Source organism: Sceloporus occidentalis, unplaced genomic scaffold (genome assembly GCF_023333645.1).
Source record: "Sceloporus occidentalis isolate IW3139 unplaced genomic scaffold, rSceOcc1.0.p SCAF_118, whole genome shotgun sequence".
Taxonomy (NCBI): Eukaryota; Metazoa; Chordata; class Lepidosauria; order Squamata; family Phrynosomatidae; genus Sceloporus; species Sceloporus occidentalis.
In genome coordinates, this window is record NW_028317098.1 from 2,960,829 (window position 1) to 2,979,788 (window position 18,960).

Here is an 18,960-nt window from a genome sequence, read left to right on the forward strand (position 1 = left end):
CAGTTTTGTGGCCAAGTTACAAAGTGAGCCTTCTTCCTTTAACTAAAATGGCTTCCAGGGCTCTCTTCCCTGCTAAAGCTATGGAAGCCCACTCTGAGAGGCCTTGCCCAAGTCACACTCTCTCAGCCTCAGGGGAAGGCAAGGGCAGACCCGCTCTGAAGGAAGCTAAGGCCTGGAGGCCTCAGGCCTGGCATGAATAAGTCCAAAGTGTGACACACAACAACAACAAAGCCCGGAATGGGGACTCTTTGGGAAGCCAAAATGTATAGGAATTGTGGGGTTTTATCACACAAAAGGGATTGAGTGATTGTACTAGGAAGATGGTTTATATTTATATTTCATATTCATATTTTATAATAATTTAGATTGTTACCTAGATTCATGTGAAGAAGTGGAGTTTTCAAAATTTTGTTTTTTGCTGCTTCTATAAGCATGAGGATAATAATAATAATAATAATAATAATAATAATAGTTTATTTATAGCCCTCCCAATCCCAGGGAATCCGGGCGATTTACAGCAATAAAAATACAAAGAATACAGTAAAATAAAATACAAAAAATACAATACAATACAATACAATACAATAAAAGAGAGTGACGTGAGTTACAGAATTCATACTTAGACCTGATGGAACTGGGCCTGTCTTGAGGATAAATGGGATAATATATATATTTAATAATAATTATACACACACACACATATATACACACACAGTATATATATTCTTTTCCATCACAAAACACAAACACAACAAATGAGTAAGAAAAAGATACTGCGATTTTCTCCTGGACATCTTCTGTGTATTTATATAATTGCCATACATTCCCAATTTTATGTCCTGCCAAAATTTCCCTTTTTTGTTTCCTCCTTTGAAGGCGGTTATAAATAAATAAATAAATAAATACTAATTTTATTCATGTATAAATGCATCTGAGGATGTAGACTTGAGCCTATGAAAGTTCATGCTGCCAATCTCTTTCAGTGAGTCTCAAAGGTGCTGCAAGATCTCCTCAATGCAGACTGATTCTGTTTATTTGTTTAATATTTATAGTATTATATTTATTATATTGATTCTATAGACCCACACAGCTATATTTTTCCAGGTTAGTGGCACAATAGTAGTGTTCCCATACGGAAAACTACAGATAATTAATGAAATGAAAGGATATTTTAAATACTGTTTTTAAATTCTGTTTTTAACCTTCTTTTATTGTCTATCTTCCTTTTTAATCTGTGCTGGTCTATGGCCATAATAAAGCTCCTATTCCATAGTTAATGTACCTTTAGTGGTTGTATAAAAGGGAGAATTTCAGCAGATGTTGCTGGTTCTCTGGTTGCATTGCATGACAAGCAACATCTGAAATTTTGTCATTTACACAACCATTAAAGGTACAGCTGCTCTCTCCAGTTTTAAATCCGGTAATCTTACAGAATGGTGCTTTATTAGACCTAGTCTAGGCCATGAGAAGAATTCATCCCATGGAACCCAGTTGATGAGGATACCACTGTAAGTAAAATGCGTTGTCGTCTTTGGTCTATACATTAGATACTCTAGAAAGAGAATTTCAACTCCTTTGTCAGCAAGAGGTGGGTGAAGCAGCTCTCTGAGAGATGTATAAATATCATGCCCCTTTCTCCCCAGAAAAGAAGCAGCTGTCTCTCATCTTGCAGCAATGGGTAAAGATAAGAAGAAAGACAGCAAAAAGGGAGCGAAGTCTTTGCCTCCGCCAGCACATGATGCTGCTCTTGACGCTGGCAGTTCCATACAGACCATTCTGCCAGCTGCAAATCAAGCGGATGAACAACTGGCAGCTCCCTTGGTTGCCAAGGAAGAACCAAGGGAGCCAGAAGTGCTTCGAGTCCCAGGACCCATTGAGTATGAGGAGCCTGTCCTCACAACTTCATTGTTGAAAGGTAATCTAAGAGGTTAATAGAAAACAGGGCTGGTTTCACTACGACTGGTTTGTGTGATTCCAGTTTGATGTGTCATTTATACTCATACCTCCAGCACTTCCAATTATTTGGGACAATTCCAAATTATAATGATTAATACTTATGATTAATGTAGCAATTAGTAATAATTACTTATTAATCGTTATTAATTCAGGGGTTCTTAACCTGTGGTTTTTGGACAGGTTTCAGGGGGTTTGGCAATAGGTGGCATAAAAGTGTTTTTTCCCTTCAATTTACTTCCTAATGCTTTTAATTTTCCCTTCACAGTGAATTTTAAGGTAAAAAAATAATACTTTCAGGTACTTTCTTTGTTTCAGACTAGTTTATACTAATCGTAATTAGTTTTATTTCTTCACTGCTTTATCACATGTTGGTTTTCATCTTTTGTTTGCTTTCCTTGTAGCTATGAAGGTGAAAAAGTTCATGGATTATATGAGGGAGAAGGAACAGCATGTTTTCAAGGGGGCAATGTTTATAAGGTGGGTAGATTTAATGTTTGGCTTCATGAGCTTCAAAGCACACAATGTGGCAGGCCCCTCTCATCCCCTGACATTGAATGTGGACCCAGAGGGTTGCTTTTCCTGACCCTTTCCCACTGATCTCTTGTCCCATCCCATGCCCAAGTCTTAAGCCACATCCACACACACCCCTGCCTCAAAAAGGATTATTTTGTAGGTATTAAAACACCTTTATTGGTAGATATAGTGATGAACTTCTATTTAATTTTGAAGGGCATGTTTTCGGAGTGCCTCATGCACGGACGAGGAACTTACACTTGGGCTGATGGAGTTAAGTATGAGGTAACACATTGTTAAATGGATCATCATTACAACTCTTTGTAGTGAGGGCCAAAGTTATGAAACCTCTACCTTGCCAGTACCTGCGCTGGACTCTCAGGGCATAGATGGCTTCCTAATTATGATGTCTGACTGTCTAAGAATGACATGCTGGATAACACATCATGCATCTGATGAAGGGAATCTAATTTCCAGAGGAAATAAGAAATCCTTTGTTCTGGCAGTGAATCTCTTCTTCGCGTACGAAATGGTGGCGCCCATCCACACGGGGGCCGCCATTTTGACGTTGTGGACGCATAGTGTCCGGACGTTGCACTGTGGAACTGACGCCGCAAGTGCGCGACTACCGCCTCACGGCACCACTTCCAGGGCGCAGAAAGAAGTGCCATTTGGGCGGTTCTTTTCTGCTGCGTCCGAAAACCGCGCGGTTTGGCCGCTGCGGTTCCCAGATGCAGCAACCCGGCAGCGCTGGCAGACCGCCACTTTTAGGCGGTCTGTAACCCGCCGGAGTTTCAGTAATAATTATACATTTGATCTGTTTTTTAAATGCTGAGGCGTTAAATGCTTAGGTGTTAAAAGTATGCATATAATTTGATTTTCAGGGCACCATTTACTGCATACAACAGGGAAAGTTCTTTTTGGTATGAAGGTGACTTTGTGTACAATGTAAAAAGTGGATGGGGAATAAGATGGTAAGTTTTCCAGTTTGTCTGGTTCAACAAGAATTTGAATATGCTCCTATCGGAAACTTGGAGATTTTCAATTTCATACGTCTGTATTGATGGCATCCTTTCTCCGAGAAGGTCTGAGTGGTATGGTGCCTTTTTGCTAGGGAGCAGTCCTCTCTTTGAAGTGTAGCCAGAAGACATTCCCTTTTTGAAAGCCTTCTTTTCAATAGCCTTCTAGTCTCGCTCTGATTTAAAGATAAGAATCATAAGGAGGGAGAATTTGCCCATCCTAAACATATAATACATAAAGCAGGATTAGACTTGGAGGAAGGAGGCATGAAAATTGGAGGAATGACCATCAACAATTTAAAACATAGAGGGGACACCATACTACTAGTAGAAAATAGCAGACATGGGACAATTGCAGAAGAAAGTCAAGAAAGAAAGTGCAAAAGCAGATTTACAGTTGAACATTCAGGGGAATGAGTAACAGTGTTGTGTTTTGTTGGTTGCTGTTGTTTCAGTTCATGTCTCTAGTTTATGTGCTTTTATGAGTAAACTCAATAAAAATATTGGCCAAAAAGGTCTTTTTTGGAATGCAACTCCTGGAAGCTCCTAGTTAGCAGGGGTTTAATATAGCCAACATCATTAATAGCTATTTATAAACTCAGTCTCATTATCTTTGAATGTTCCCACTCTCCTTTTAAAGCCATTCATAACAGGCAATTTTATGGGACTGAAGTCCACAATTTCATATAGAAAACATTTGGGTCTCTTTTGAAACCCTGTCTTCTGCCATTGGCAATATCTACTTGATTGCTGCATAATTAATTTCCTTGTTCATTTGATTCTCTAATAGTTATAGATCTGGGAATATCTATGAAGGCCAGTGGGAGAGGGATATCCGTCATGGAGAAAGGCGGATGAGGTGGCTGACGACTAACCAGGAATATACTGGGAAATGGGTTAATGGGATACAGGTATGGCATGATCAAGTGTTTGAGTTGTGTTGATTTTGAAACCATAGGCTAAAATAAATCAGTCTCAAACCTGCTGCTAGATCCCTTCCTCCTTTATTTTTTATGTTGATCTTTTATGTAAGAATTTTATTTACCAAGCACTGAAAAGTGACTTTTTGAACTACAACAACTCCCAGTGACCTGCTGCAGTAAAAAGGGGGTTTTAAGATTAGTGGCCTAATAATAATGCCCCAAGTTAACACTACTGTCTTTAATGAAACAACACCATCACTGTTTAAACTTAGACATGGGCAGACTTCAGAACAGAAAGGACTTGATTTCAAAAACTGAAATCCATTGGTCAGAGTTAGGCGCATGTTTGGAAACAGGGATGAGGAAACAGTGGCCTTCCACCATCATCCTTCACCAGTGTTTTAACTGGCTAAGGTTAATTCAACAGGATGGAGCAAGCTTGTTTTCTTCTGCTCCAAAGAGTAGGACCTGAACTAGTGGACTCAAATAGCAAAATATTTTGACTAATTAAAAAAGAGAAGAATTTCTTGACATTAAGAACTGCTGAACAGTTGCTGCTATTTTTGTTTCTTTGTAGTGAGAATTTGTACCGTTGATTTCTTTCTTTGTTTTCCACTGCATAGAGAGCATCAAGGTTGTTGATGGTCCAGGAGATTCATCTACATTGGGATCAAATATCGAAATAGACATTTCAATGTTATTGGCTATATTTCCAGAAAAGGACAGGGAAGAAGAAATCAAGCAGGTATGCAGTGTTTATATTGAGCTGATATTGGTTTTCTTACTCGCCAGGGAAAAGAAGCGAGATAAGGAAAAATACAGTTAAGGTGCTAAAGGAATAAAAAGATATAAAACTGGCTGTATTTAGCCATGAGTGGGCAAAGCTCAACCCCTGAGTCCTTTTTTTTATTTTGCACACTGGGAATCCTCCTTCCCAGAGTTTTAAATCTTGGGCCTATTTATTTCAAGGATTTATATCTTACCTTTCTCCCACAATGGGATTCAAGCTTAGAGTTAACCACTCACACTCCCCAAAACAGGGACGTAGCTAGGATTTTAGGAAGGAGGGAGGGGTTCCAGACCAAATGCCACCATTATAATGGGGCTTGGGCATGGCGGTGTAGCAGCACACACCATTCATTTTTCTAATGGAAGGGGGGGATCCGGACCCCAAGAACCCCCCCCCTTGGCTACGTCCCTGGCCAAAAGCCTCTATGAGGCACAGACGCAAGATCTAGGCCAAAGCAGTAACATAAGCTCTTGACTTTTATACTAGGCTTGATTAATGCAGAGGTTTCATACTGCTGGACAATCTCAGAGGTTTATGTTGCACACTACTACCTTCTTCTGTGCCTGAAGATATTGCCAAGACCGGAGCACATCCCATCCCAAGCACCTTGCACTGATCCCAGCCTTGACCTGTGATATTCTTAGCTCAAAGCCCAGTGTCCTCTCTGATCTGAGATCTACTTGGCTAGTAAGAGAAACATGAGTCTGATTCCATGTTTTTGCCCTTCCATCTTTCCCCCCCAGACAGAATATGCTGTACTGAGATATATCTCAGAACTGAGATGGATCTACACCATTTACAGCAGTTTAGGATACGACCATTTGCTTGACAACACCTTCCTGATAACGAAGCTTCAGTTATGGCGATTTTTAAAGGTTCCATAATTGCAACCTTACGCTTGCTGACATGGATAGGATCCTGAATGGTTTGTATCTCTAACGTAATTCACTGAGTTATGAATAATGAGCTATATGCAATTAATTTCTTTTGTAACAAATTTCTTCCAAGCTCTGCCCATATCTTCAGACTCTGTTCTACACAAATCTGCAAAGTTTCTTTATTGCTGTTGTTGTTTGCGTTTAAGTCAACTCCAGCTTATGGTGACCCTGTGAATGAGAGACCTCTGATACCTTGTCAACAACTGCCTTTCTCAGGTTTTGCAAACTCAGGGTTATAGCTTCCTTTTTGGAATGAATCTACATGTAGTAGCGGCTTCCTCCTTTCCTACTGTCTTGCATTTTGCCAATTATTGTCTTTTCCAGTGAGTCACACGAACACATCATATGTCCAGTTTATCACAACCTTAGTTTAGTCATCTTTGCTTCTAGTGATCTGATGTCTGGTTCTGCTAAATCTAATCCTGCTTTCTGTATGATCTGTTCTGTAGGGTGATAAAATGAAGCCTTGTCTGACTCTCTTGCCAATTGGAGACCATTCTGTTTCTCCATATTGTGTTCTGACAGTGGCCTGTTGCCCAGAGTATAGATTAAGCATCAGGATGATTAGATGTTGTGGCACTCCCTTTTTAGAGTGAACCATAATTTTCCATCAAAGGCTTTGCTATAATCAGAGCATATCTTGAGCCACCGCCACTATGCAAAATCAGCTACAGTTTTGGTAGAGGGAACCATTATACAGTAAATCTGGAAATGATGTTTCATTTTCTCTTTTCCTTTCTCTCTCACCCACCCTCCGCCTTTCCTCTTCTTCTTCCTTTTTGGTGGGCATGCTAATACATTTGCAGCAGAGTCTCCCTGGATAGGAGGTAGCGCTGTTCCTCCTCTCCCTCCTCCCAGGATGAAGGTGGCGGACACTTTGGGGGAAGGGGGAGCAAGGGTTAATGGAGTATAAGGCATGATGGGAGGGGCCTGGGGTGGGGCCATGCAAATCTGGGACCAATGGGAAGGGAGAACTCCGAAGTGGCACTGCGGGCCAAAGGATTCCCCTGGGAGGGTCTCCCTCAGGGACTGTGGAGGAGACCATGGCCAGAGAGCACTGCTAGGGCTGGGTGGAGGCTTCAGGTCAGGCTCAGGTCTCGCTGGAGGCTGGAAGGGCATTGGAAGGAGTGGGTCCGGAGGCAGAGGAAGCGTTCTGCACATTGCTCAACGACATGGAGGAAGAGGAATCCCTAAACTGGGAGATTCAGAGGCTGCTGCAACCATCATCCATGCATATCGTCTTCTCACCTGCCCTGACAAGACTGTAAAATCTATTGCTTTAGGCTCCCTAAAAGAAGTCATCCAAAAACGCATTGCTAGGTCACCAAAGGGAACCCCCCAGAGGTCCAGAGGTTCTCCCACAAAACAAGACATCTGTTAGAAAGTTCATTGAAAGAACTCCTAAGGGAGAAACATACCATCACGCTTCTGAGCAAGCCTGACCAGGGCAAGGTCTTTGAGGTGACATCACAGTGGGACTCAAGTAACCACTTTATTCCACGCGGAGATTTCACCTGTTTTGCCGACTGGTGTTTTGTTCACCGAGCTCGCCTGAATGTTGTGCCTCTCAATGGCGCCATTAAAACTGGCAACCACGATAAATGTTGCCGTCATTGTGGTCATCCAAATGAGATGCTTCCACATGTGCTCTGCAACTGCCCTCCACACTCGACAGCCTGGAAACATCGGCACGATGCTTTCATGAATTGACTGGCTAAAGCTATCCCAGCTTCAATGGGCACCATCTCTCTCAATCGAACTGTGCCTGGGACAGACAGCCAACTGAGACCTGACATAGTAATCACAGATGAAGGCCACAAGAAGATTACTATTGTGGATGTCACCATCCCCTTTGAAAACAGGAAGCCAGCCATGAGGGAGGGCAGAGAACGGAAATATCAAAAGTACACCCCTCTGGCTGAGGTCCTGAGACAAAAGGGGTACGAGATCTCTGTCCATGCATTGCTTGTTGGAGCCCTGGGTGCCTGGGATCCAGCAAATGAACCTGTGTTGAGAGTCTGTGGAGTGGGAAAGCGCTATGCAAAATTCATGCGCAAGCTAACGGTGTCAGACACCATTAGATGGTCCAGAGACATTTACATTGAGCACATTTTGGGCCATCGTCAGTATGAGGAACCAGCTGCGATTTTGGTAGAAAAGGAACGGTGAGGTTTCAGTCTTCTTTTCTCCCTTCCCCTTTCTCCTTCCCCTTCTCTCCCTTCTCCTTCCTTTCTTTTTCTTTTATGGTATGCAACTGTTTGAATATATTAGTGATTGCCATTGGTGATTTACAGTAAAGGATATATATTTAGGTCTCCTTAGTATGCTCTATTTTATTTTAAAACTGTATTAATAATTTAACACATCCTAGGAATGAAATTTGCTTTATATCTAATTTCTTTATATATTATCATACTACTATGTATTTTTATTTGCAATTGCATTCTTTGGACTTGATATGTATTACCTATTGGTTTATGTTAAACTGTATCCTTAAATATTTTCTAATAAAACGTTTAATCTGTTCTTATCAGTTTAATATCTGATACGTCCTCTATTTGAGGACTATATATGAAATGGATTTTTGGAGCTAGGAGATGAAATAGGAGCTTGCTCCATCCAATCCACACATCGACCTTGGATTGCAGTGCCTCCAGGAACGGTGCGCCTCCCCTTTGGGGAGGAATAATTTTGGTTTAAAAACAGACTGATTTGTTGTAGCTGTTTTATGGGATCTTAGAGGTTTCTCTCCCAAGCAGAGTCCTTGTGGGAAGCTTCCCAGGAGAGCCCACATTGCACCCCAGGAGGAGCCCCCCCTCCTGGAGAGGAGTAATATGCTCAATGTAAATTTATCTGGACCATCTGATGACACCATTAGTTTGCACATAAGTTTTGCATAGCGATTTCCTACCCCTCCAAACTCTCCACTCAGGTTTGTTTGCTGGATTCCAGGCACCTAGGGCTTCAACGATACTCCTTTGGTCTCAGAATTCAAAGATATAGCCATGTTACAGTCTATAGAATCAGTATTAGAGAGATGTTGTAGCACCTTAGAGACTAACTGAGAGAAAGTAAGAAGTTGGCAGCATCAGCTTTCGTAGACTTCAGTCTACTTCCTCAGATGCTTTTGGTGGAGTGGAAGCCAGAGACAGACAGGAGGGCAGTTGTTTAATGGAAGTAAACTGAAAAATAATGTTGGCTCCTGCAGATCTGGTTAGCATGAGGAGAACCCATGAGTATTGGGTTGATGAGTGTAGGATGCCCCCCTGAGGATGGGGTCAGATTGTGTTGCAATGTGTGTAGTGAGTGGGTCAGGAAACCATTGTCCTTGTTCAATCCATTGCTGAGGGACTGTAGTTTGAGGATGAACACCAATTCTGCTGTTTCTCTTTCAAATCTACCTTTGTAGTTTTTTTTATTGAAGGACCACTGTTTTGAGGTCTGAGATGGAATGCCCAGGGAGACAGAAACGTTCTGCCACTGGTTTTAGGGTATTTTCATTCCTAATGTCTGATTTATGTGCATTTATCCTCTGGCGTAGGGACTGGCCTGTTTGCCCGATGTAGCATACTGATGGGCATTGATAACATAGTACGGCATGAATCACATTGGAGGATAAGCACATGAAAGCCCCCCTAATATTGTGGGTGATGCCATTAGGTCTTGTGATGACATTACCTGGATAAATGTGCTGGCAGAGTTGGCATCTAGATCTGTGGCAAGTCTTAGTACCTGTGTCACCATCTGTGTCATGTGTCTTCCTATGAGTGAGCATCTGTTTGAGGTTTGGAGGCTGTCTGCAGGCAAGTAAAGGTCTGCCACTCATAGATCTTGAAAGAGTATTATTATTATCCAGAATGGGTTGTAGTTTATTGATGATATGCCTGAGTAGTCCCACTTGGGAGCTGTATGTGACCACTAGCGGGGTTCTGTTATTTTCTCTTTTCATGTTGTTTTGTACTTGTAGCAGTCTGTGGGTTTGCAATATAGCGTGGTGCTTCTGGATTGTGGTGTCCAGAAAGTGAACTTGTTCTGTAGATATTTCCAGACAGAAGTTGATGGTGGGGTGGAAGTTGTTCAAACTCTGGTGAAATGTCTTGAGTGAGTCTTCTCCAGGAGTCCAAATTATGAAGATATCATCAGTGTATCTCAGGTACAGGAGAGGTTTCTGGATGCAGGAGTTAAAGATGTGTTGCTGCAGCTTGGCCATGAAGATACTGGCATATTATGGTGCCATGCGTGTGCCCATGGCGACGCCATTAACTTGGAGGCATATGTTGTTACCAAAGGCGAAGTAATTGTGTGTGAGTGCAGTCGGCCCTCCTTATCCCCTGATTTTTTATCCACGGATTCAAGCATCCACAGCTTGAAAATATTCCCCAAAAGTATAAATTCCAAATAGCAAACCTTGATTTTTCATTTTATATAAGGGGCACCATTTTGCTATGCCAGTGATGGCGACCCTATGGCACGCATGCCAGAGGTAGCACTCAGAGCTCTCTCTGTGGGCACACATGCTGTCGCCCTAGCACAGAGTTTGCCAGAGTTTCTTACTAGAAAGCAAGAGGGACATGGCACTTTGCAATAAATAAGTAGGGTCTGGGTTGCAGTTTGGGCACTCGGTCTGTAAAAGGCTCACCATCACTGAGCTATGCCATTATATTTAATGGGACATGAACATCTATAGATTTTGTTATCCAAAGGAGATCCTGGAACCAAACCCCAACAGATAACAAGGGCCCACTGTACAAAGTGGCAGACCTTGGTGGCTAGGTCTGATAAGGTCTCATCTAGAATGATGTTCCTGACAGCTTGTATTCCATCTTTGTGTGGGATTTTAGTTTATACGGATTCCACATCAAGAGTGGCTAAGATGGTGTTTGCTGGAAGGTTGTGGATGGATTGTAGGAAGTCCTTGGTGGGAGTGTATAGTCATATAGTTGGGAGTGTTGGTGGCATATGGTTTAAGGATACTGTCCGGGAGTTGTCCGTATATTTGGAGGCACTGACTGTAAATGTTCTAATGCTGGAGACGATAGGTCATCCAGGGTTGACCTGTTAATGTATTTTGGGTAATAGGCAGAATGTGTCTGGTCAGGGCTCCTGGGGAGTGTCAATAAGAATTTGGTTTTGTGCCTCCATGTGAAATTCTCTGAGCAGCCTGTGTAACTCCCTCTGGTATTCCTCTATGGGACTGTTAGATAGGATTCTGTAAAATGTGGTGTTGGACAGTTACCTCTCAGCCTCCTGTATGTAGGCAAATCTGTCTGTGATGACTATTGCTCCTCCTTTGTCAGCCTCCAATATTGGAGTTGTTATTGAGACTGTGTGTGGCATCTTGTTCTTTGTGACTGACATTCTGTTGTAAGTTGCATCTCTTGTTGATTATCTGTGTTTGGGCACGGCGGTGGAAATATTCTATGTAGAAGTCTGGTTCTGTGCCATCATGAGGTGTCTATGCAGGGTTCTTCTTTTTCTGGGTCTGAGATATATTGCTCTAATTTCTACAGTTTTCTTGAGGAGACAGGGGTGATCCATGTGTGCTGTTCTCCCGACTGGTGTCATAGTCCTTGAAATATTCTTTGAGGCGTAGGTGTCAGAAGAAGGCCTCTAGATGACTGCCGAAACGTATTGTACGTGGCTTTGGAGGGACAGAAAGATAAGCCCCTTGACAAAACAGACTCTTCTGCCTGACTCAGGTTGTGGCTTAATAAATTTATAATATTGTTGTCTGTCATCATGGTACGACTGTTATTGGTTGTAGAGTCTTTTAGTAGGAAGATAAGTTTATTCTCCTTCTTCTTTCATCAGGGACAAGAATCATAGATGGTTTTCCTGATGTTGGAGAAATTGTTTTCATTGATGGCTTGTGGTTCCTTATCAGTATTTTTACATAGATGTCCTTTATATGGGCTGTATGTCCCAGGAACAGTTCAGTTTAAACAGATGGTGCCCATTGAAGCTGGGACAGCTTGATCTAGTCGATTAATCTGAGCATCATGCCGATGTTTCCAGGATTGAGTGCAGGGGACAGTTGCAGAGCACATGTGGCAGTGTCTCATTTGGATGGCCACAATGGCAACAATGTTTATCATGGCTGCCAGATTTAACCATTGAAAGGCACAACATTCAGACAGCCTCGGTGAACCAATTGCCAGTCGGCAAAAGGAGTGAAATTTCCACAAGGTATAAAGTGATTGATTGAGTCCCATTGCAATGTTAGCGCAAAAACCTTGCCCTGATCAGGCTTGCTCAAAAGTGTAATGGTATATTTCTCCCTTAGAAGTTGTTTCAATGAACTTTCTAGCAAGTGTCTTGTTTTGTCAGAGAAACTTTGTACCACTGTGGGGTTCCCTATGGCGAGTGTGGTTTCCCTATGGGCAAAGAACTGTCATTTCTTTCAGGAGGTCCCTGTGGAGTTTGCTATGGCACCACCAGAATAGAAGAGAATCCGTGTTACGGCCATAGACTCTGGTACTAGAGCTCTCTCTCTGACAGAGAAGGCTAAGCATCTCACGAAACTACAAGTCCCAGATCTAAAGCGGCTGATCCCCTTGTCCCCTCTTCTGCCTTTTGGACTGTGATAATCCAGTTTGACACCACTTTAACTGCCATTCCTCAATGCTATGCAATTCTGGGAGGTGTACTTTGTTGTGGTGCCAGAGCAGAGCCAACACAACTCATGTTTACACTGTTAGTAGCCAATATATATACTGTATTTGTCGATATACTGTAACCTTATCTCCTCCTTTCTCCTTCCAACTCTGTGATTTCTTTAATGTCTTAAATAAATACAGTTGATAGCTCTCCCCACAGTTCTCTCAAAAAATGTAATTATCGGATCCCAATCCTTATTGAATTTCAGGGATTGTGTCAGTTTATCCGTTTCCATGCTGCCATATAACTTCCATGACATAACAGTCCTCTTTTGTGGGCATTGCTTCCTTTTCCCAATCTTGGCCAAAGACCATTCTGGCCACCGCAATCAGATAAAACGACATTTCCCCAATTCCCCCCCCCCCCCTATTTATTCCTCTAATATTCCTAACAGGTCTATTTCTGTTTTCATTTCCATGTCTGTCCCTGATATTTCATTGATTGGGTTATTAGCCGTTCCCCAATATTTTAGGGCAGCCCTCCGCTTCCACCAACGACGTCCGGAGGCTCCAGGCGCATCCTCAGACTTCTAGCAGCCGTTGTCAGTGTTTCTAGACATCTTGGCTGTTTCGTCTGGGGACATCTTCCATCATTATGGGGCCATTATTTTGGACCAGGTTCCTCTCAATCCCTGAGAGGCCGAATATTTCAGTCCCTTGGTCCAGATCCTTCCCCACTCCTCCATTTGTATTTGATCTCCACTTAGTCATTTTCTCTTTCACCACCTCTTTTTCCATCTTCCATCCTAATAATCTTTTTTTATATAATAGACCTATTGTTTTCTTATTTTCTCCGATTTCTTCTGTTTCGGTCTTTCCTTCCGCTATTCCCTGGGTATCTAATGTCTAACTTTACCCTTTCATAAACCTGTCCATAGTGGAGCCACCCAAGTTTGGACCCTTGATCTTCTGATATCTCTTCCTTCGCTGTTTTTTATCTCCTTTCCTTGTTTTCCTATCATGTCTTTGTATGTCTTTGTATTTATCATCTCTGTCCACTTCCTTCCTGTGAAAGGCCTCCTGGGGTGAGAAACTCATAGGGACCTTATTCATTATCCTAGTTTTATTTCTTCCAAATTCTTAAAAGGGGTTTTCTTATACAATGTTTAGTTTTTATTTTGTCTTAAGCAAGAAATGCATGTAGGCCAAATTCATTCCCTTTTCCCTCCAATTCCAAAAGCCTCTTGTCTTCCCATTTTAGCCAGTCTTTGACCCAACTCAAACCAGAGGAATCAGGATATAAACTGAGTTTGGTAAAGCCAGTCCTCCTCCTTCCTTGGCATCTTGGGGCGCTTTGAATCTCACCCTGGGCTTCTTCCCTTGCCATATGGATCTTGAAATATCTCTGGGCCAATTCATAAAGGGCTCTTTGTTACGTATTATTGGGAGCATCTGCTACAGAAACAAGATTTTGGCCAATGCTGCCGTTTTAATTGTCGAAATTCGCAGGATAGTCATTTCTGAAGCATTTTAATATAATACCGTTTCTTCCTTCTCTCTTTAGTTTCCATTGAATGATGGCCAGGAATCTCTTCTTTTCCAGGGGTCCATGGGGATGATGGGCTCCAGGATTGTCCATTATTATTATTATTATTATTAACATACAAATTACTCATCTTGCTTATATACATTTATATACTTATACTCTTATCACCCCGCTATTTGCAATTTCAATACTGAGAGTAAGTAAAATCAATGTTCTTGTTACTGTTTTCTTCTTCTTTTTATACCTCATGTTTTATACTTCCGCTGATAACATTTGCATTGGACGGTTGCTCCTGGAAACTTACCTCTACTTCCGCTTATTGTTGTGTTCCTGGTTAATCTCACTGTTCCCTATGGCTTCCTTAGTTTCTCTGACCCTGTTATTCTTATTCCATCCTTCGTTTCCCATTGTATTTCCAACTATTTGTGCAATATTTATTTATTGACTAATTCCCATTTCTTATTGATCTCTTCTCCTGATTTTCAGCCTTGTCTTGTCACTTAAGAAACCAGTTGTCTGTAGTGGGATTATTTGCTTGTTTTCCAGTTCTGTGTCTTCTCTGGAAAGGATGCAAAGGAAAGGGACCCACAAAAGGGAGGCTAACTCCTGGGAATAAGCAACCAATCTCCTTGGAGCTGCCTTATTTCTTCTGCAAAGAGCCTCCCTGCCTCCAGGTGGCGCTGCTTCCCTCCTTCTTCCTCCCAGACTCAAGGCTGAGGCCCCACCTCCCTCCCAGAGACATTGAGCCAATGGAAGGCAGGGAGAGGGCAGACAAGGTGGGTGGGGCCAAGGGCGGGGCCATGCAAATTTGGGACCAATGAGAAGAGAGGTGAAAATGTAATTTCTTCAGCTGGTCTTGCAATTCCAGTGCCATGGCCAGCAGGTGGCGATGTTTCCTTCCCTCAAGGCTGATGCTCCGCCTCCCTCCCAGCAGCCATGGAACAGACACAAACAATGACAGAGGCTCAGAGGACTAGTGGGTGTGGTTGAGGGCGGTGCCATGCAAATCTTTGACCAATCGGATGAGAGGAGAGCCCTGAAGTCTCTCCTGTTGGGGAAGAGTCCCCCTGGAGGTGAGGCTGTGAGGGCAGGGAGGGCATGGCAGAGGGCCATGGAGAGGGCTGAGGGTGAAGGGGGCTGCCAGGGCTGGAGGGGGAGAGGAGGTAGAGGTAGGCGGAGGGAGGGCTGGGGACAGGCCATGGTCTCACTGTGGCCTGGAAGGACGTCCCAAGGACAGGCGTCTCTGGGCGGCCAGCCACACAGGCAGGCATTCTGAGTTTCTGATCCTTTATTTGAGATTTCTTGATGTTTGAGATAGTGGAGTGGAACTCAAAGATGGAACTTCCAATCTTCTTAAGTTTTGTAACTCCTGCTCTAAAATCCATATTCAGCCTTTTTGTATCTTGTTGCAATGAAGAAGGCAGCAGAGCAGGGCTGCCACCAACCTCCTTCTTTGCCTCTTCTTTCAGGGTTCTGGTGCTTTGAGGGCCATCTTTGGCTCTGAAGGAGCCTTGGGCTTGATGGACCTTGCAGGAGCCCTTCTTAGAGCAGAAGGGAGGAGAAGAAGGGGCCTCTGTGGATGATGGGAGCAAGAGTCGCTCAGCCATATGCCTCCTGCCCTTGGGAGCACACTTAGGAAGACCTAGAGCTCATTGATATTACGTTTAAACCGGTTTGGATCTTTTCATTCTCCCCTTGCAATCGCTGCTTTTTTGGCACTGCTTCAAAAGGCATGTCAATCAGTTCAATCAATTCCCTTTTGGCAAGTATTCCCCAATGATTCCCTTAAAAATGTTTATTATTATTATTATTAAGATTCATACATTGGCTATTGATTATTACACATTACATAATTCTGTGTATATATATTTTCCAGCGATGGAGAGAAGGCATCCTTGATGTATGGGTTAGACCCTGTGGCTCGCTCTAGGTCAGGCAGGAAGTAGACAAAACTTTAGAGGCGTGTCCACAGGATAGGACTAACCCCCAAAGCAAGTTTCAGTTTCGTTTCTGCCTCTGCTCTGGTCAGACGCTTTCAGATCAGCTCTGCTGCTTTTCCTCCTCTATTTCTTTCAACAACAAAAACAACAACTTTATTTCTCTCCTGTTCCTTTTGCCTCTGCCTCCTATCTGTCCCCTCTCCTGTCTCTTTGGACTGCCAGGGGACCAACAACGATGTCAGGGGCTGGGGATCAGGAGGACAGCCCAGGCATGTCCTGTGATTCCCTGAACTTGGCTAGAGAGCAACCCAGTCACTCTCTCAGCCCCTATGAAGACAAAGAGCCTGCTGCTAGGACTGCCAGGGCCAGGTCGGAGGAGGGAGAACCCTCGTCTCCGAACCTACAGGGGCCCCACTGCACCCTCCAGCAAAAGGACCGGACCCAGGCCACATTGGAGGACTCAAGACAGGGTGTGAGTACTACCCCCACCCAACTGGCCCCCCCGCTGCAAGCATTGCCACCGGAGCTCTCCTCCATAATTGCTTCCCTCATCTCCTCCCAAGCTGCAGCTTTATCTGGCCAACAGCCCTGTCCTGCAGCCCTTCCCCTCTCTCTGGGGATGACTGCCACCATTTCAGACCACAGGAGACAGCCTTCCCTCCCTACCTCTCAGCCAGCTCCAGCCCAGTGCATCCCTGCCTCTGCCCAGAGAGCCCCAACCAGGACAAGGTCTTCCTCTTCCTCCTCTCCAGTTGCCCGCTCCTCCCTGGATTCCATCCCTCCCTCTGAAAGGGGAAAATTCACCCCCAGGGAAACTGCCATTAAGCCTCCCAAAAAGGGCAGGAAAAGTCTCCCGGGCTCCTCTTCAGCTGCTGCTAAGACAAAAACTAAGCGACCAGCGCCACCTACTGGCCAACAGCACAAATCAAAAAGGCCCAAAGCCTCCATTATTCTGCATTCTTCTGATGATGAGGATGATGCAGAGGACCTTTCAAACAAATTATCTCACAGTGAAGAGGGCTTACTCACCCTTGACGAATTATCTGTTGATGATGATGATGGAGAAGATCCCACACCCTCCTCCAGCAGACTTTTCCCCCAAGAGGACTTTCAAATCCTGTTGAAAAAAGCAATAAAAACTCTTGAATTGCCTATAAATGCTACCATCCCTCAAACTCAAGACACAGACCTTCCCCAGGGAAAGGGCGACTCCTTCCCACAACCTGGGCCCCCTTCTATCGAGGTTCCCTTTACTTCAGATTTTATGAAGGTTATTAGGGAAGAGTGGTCTAAGCCAGCCACAGCCAGACCAAATCCTCAATCATTCAAAAAATTTTATAACCTTCCCCAATCGGTCATGTCAAAGCTCCAAGTCCCCTTGGTTGATGCTCCCGTTGCAGCTTTGACCACATCCGCGGTCTACTGCAAAGATGGAGACGATGCCCTAAAAAACCACGAAGACAAAAGAGCCGATTCGGCCTTAAGAAAATCATTTGATGCCTCCTCCACAGCCATCAGGGCTGCATCTACTGTCTCCATTCTCTCCAGGGCCGCTTTTACTTGGGCTAGAGACCTTATCCAAGAAGTACCTAAGGGCAACATTAAATTACGCCAGGGCATCAATAAACTTCTCAAGGTGTTGGCTTTTTCTTCTGATGCTTCTCTTGACATCATGCAACTAAGTGCCAGGGCTCAAGCAGCATCTGTCCCAGTAAGGAGACAGATTTGGCTAAAAAATTGGACGGTTGATGCCAAGTCCAAACAAAACCTCACCATGGCCCCCTTCAGCGGACAAAAACTATTTGGAGACGCACTTGAACCCGTCCTCATAGAAACCAAGGACAAGAAAAAAGCCTTACCTTCACTACCCAAAAGAGATGAAAAGCGATCCTTTCGCCAGGGACAGGGTTCCTTTCGCTCATACAAAAACAATCAATCTTCCTTTCGTTCCAGAGACCCTAGGTCCAACAAAAATCAGTGGTCTGACCGAAAGCCATATGGCCGACAACAATACCACTCCCGAGGATTCGGAAGGCCTAACAACTCTTCCAACCAACAACAGGGGCCATCTATCTCCAAACAAAACCGTAATTCCCCCAGAGAATGACTGGCCGCCACACCTAGTGGGCGGCAGACTTCTACACTTCGCCCACATTTGGGAAGCCTCAACTGCAGACAAATGGGTTCTCACCACACTGAGACACGGTTATCTGATAGACTTTTACAACCTTCCTCACGACCACTTTGTTCCATCACCGATGTCTCAACGTCACAAAAAACACAAGTTGATGTTACAAGCCATAGATCACCTACTACAAATTGGAGCGATAGAACAAGTTCCATCTTCAGAAATGTACAAAGGTTGCTACTCTATTTTGTTCATTGTGCCAAAAAAGGACGGGTCATGGAGGGCTGTACTGGACCTAAAATGGGTCAACAAATTTGTCAGAAAACGTCGTTTCCGTATGGAAACTCTAAAGACCATCCTAGAGGCCATCAGACCTCACGACTTTCTTTGTTCTCTAGATTTAACTCAAGCCTACCTTCCTGTTCACCCTCTCCACCGCCGATTTCTGAGATTCTCCTACCACCACAACCATTACCAATACAAGGCCCTTCCATTTGGCCTCTCATCAGCTCCTCGGGTTTTTACAAAGATCATGATATCGCTGGTGGCCCATTGGAGACTACAGGAAATCCACGTCCATCCTTATTTGGACGACATCTTAATTCGCTCAC

General features: G+C 43.7%; 1 protein-coding gene and 1 non-coding gene across 2 annotated transcripts; both read left to right on the plus strand.

Annotated features, from left to right (window-relative positions):
- The first annotated feature begins 1,674 nt into the window (after nucleotides 1–1,674).
- LOC149282368 (uncharacterized) lies at nucleotides 1,675–5,753 on the plus strand. The gene is made up of 7 exons (XM_089498327.1): nucleotides 1,675–1,915; nucleotides 2,358–2,433; nucleotides 2,686–2,754; nucleotides 3,354–3,443; nucleotides 4,279–4,399; nucleotides 5,035–5,156; nucleotides 5,688–5,753. The coding sequence occupies exons 1-6, from the start codon at nucleotides 1,675–1,677 to the stop codon at nucleotides 5,095–5,097; spliced, it is 660 nt and encodes a 219-aa protein (XP_089354453.1). The 3' UTR covers nucleotides 5,098–5,156; nucleotides 5,688–5,753.
- Nucleotides 5,754–8,626: 2,873 nt separating this feature from the next.
- Nucleotides 8,627–8,812, plus strand: LOC149282369 (U2 spliceosomal RNA). The gene has a single exon (XR_016277974.1). It is a non-coding gene; the product is annotated as a U2 spliceosomal RNA (small nuclear RNA).
- Nucleotides 8,813–18,960: the final 10,148 nt, after the last annotated feature.